The sequence below is a fragment of the Penaeus monodon genome, chromosome 27 (assembly GCF_015228065.2).
Source record: "Penaeus monodon isolate SGIC_2016 chromosome 27, NSTDA_Pmon_1, whole genome shotgun sequence".
NCBI lineage: Eukaryota > Metazoa > Arthropoda > Malacostraca > Decapoda > Penaeidae > Penaeus > Penaeus monodon.
In genome coordinates this window covers 2,678,896-2,679,889 of record NC_051412.1, presented here as the reverse complement: position 1 = coordinate 2,679,889, position 994 = coordinate 2,678,896, and the positions used below count along the sequence as shown (strand labels likewise).

Here is a 994-nt window from a genome sequence, read left to right as displayed (position 1 = left end):
ACCAAAAAAAAAACTTTTTTTTGGACACAAACCCATACAAAAAACAATACATACGATTAGCCAGTTAAAATATCAATATCACTGTTGATCATAGAACATACACCAATCTTACCTATAGACGAACACTGAGCAATAACGGGCACAGAAGAGGTCCAAGAACCACCATGCTGCCGAATGGCCCTGCGCGCTTTCATGTGACCCCACTTGTCCTTGTGCTCTCCCGCGTGGTACCCTGGGCTGCTGCCCACGAACACCGCACTGGTGATTATATTTGTTTTTTTGGAATGATTTTGGAACAATGATTGTATAAGCTTTTTGTGTTGTGTGGTAAGGCATGCGTATGATGGAAACATGGTATACAGTATGTTACACTTATTTCATTAATATTCAGTATCAGTGACTGATTGCATACAGTTATCTCATCTGTACTATACAGTAATGAACTTAATCAGAATTAATGTCTGTGTTACTTCATATGTACTGTACATAATATATATTTTAAAGAAATATACAGGATATCCATAACTAAATACTTTCTTCAAATCCCCATAAATATAAACTAACAAGTTGGTTTGGAATCCATCTGAATCTTCTAAACTTGAAAACATTAACATGACTTACTTGCAGTTGGTAAAGTCATATTTCTTAATGATGTGTGACCACCTTGTAAGATCTGGGGCTTTGTATGATGTGAGGTAGTCCACCAAATCGCGTTTGAAACGTGTTGGTGATTCTCCATCCAACAGCCCTGCCTTTCCTTCCTCTGAAATGTAGATCCAGTTATCTAACAATAAAAGAGGAACAATGCCAAGTAAAACTGTATGTAAAGAAAAAGAAAGACAAAAACAGTTAAGTAGTGATAAAATGAAGTTGCAATCAATAATACAGATCAAACTACACCCAACACTAAACATTACAAAATCATATATTTCCCATATACCAAAAATACACTGTCACTTCCGTATTTCAACCCGTACATTAAAAGTGAAAGTAA

General features: G+C 35.7%; 1 protein-coding gene across 2 annotated transcripts in view; it reads right to left on the bottom strand.

Annotated features, from left to right (window-relative positions):
* The window catches only part of LOC119590538 (probable tyrosyl-DNA phosphodiesterase), an 11,004-nt gene that overhangs the window by 2,825 nt on the left and 7,185 nt on the right, over window positions 1-994 (bottom strand). For both annotated transcript variants that reach the window (XM_037939187.1, XM_037939186.1), the window contains exons 11-12: window positions 622-763; window positions 113-258 (exon numbers count right to left, since the gene is read on the bottom strand). In XM_037939187.1, coding sequence (XP_037795115.1) covers window positions 113-258; window positions 622-763 — 288 coding nt within the window. The remainder of the gene's footprint in view (window positions 1-112; window positions 259-621; window positions 764-994) is intronic.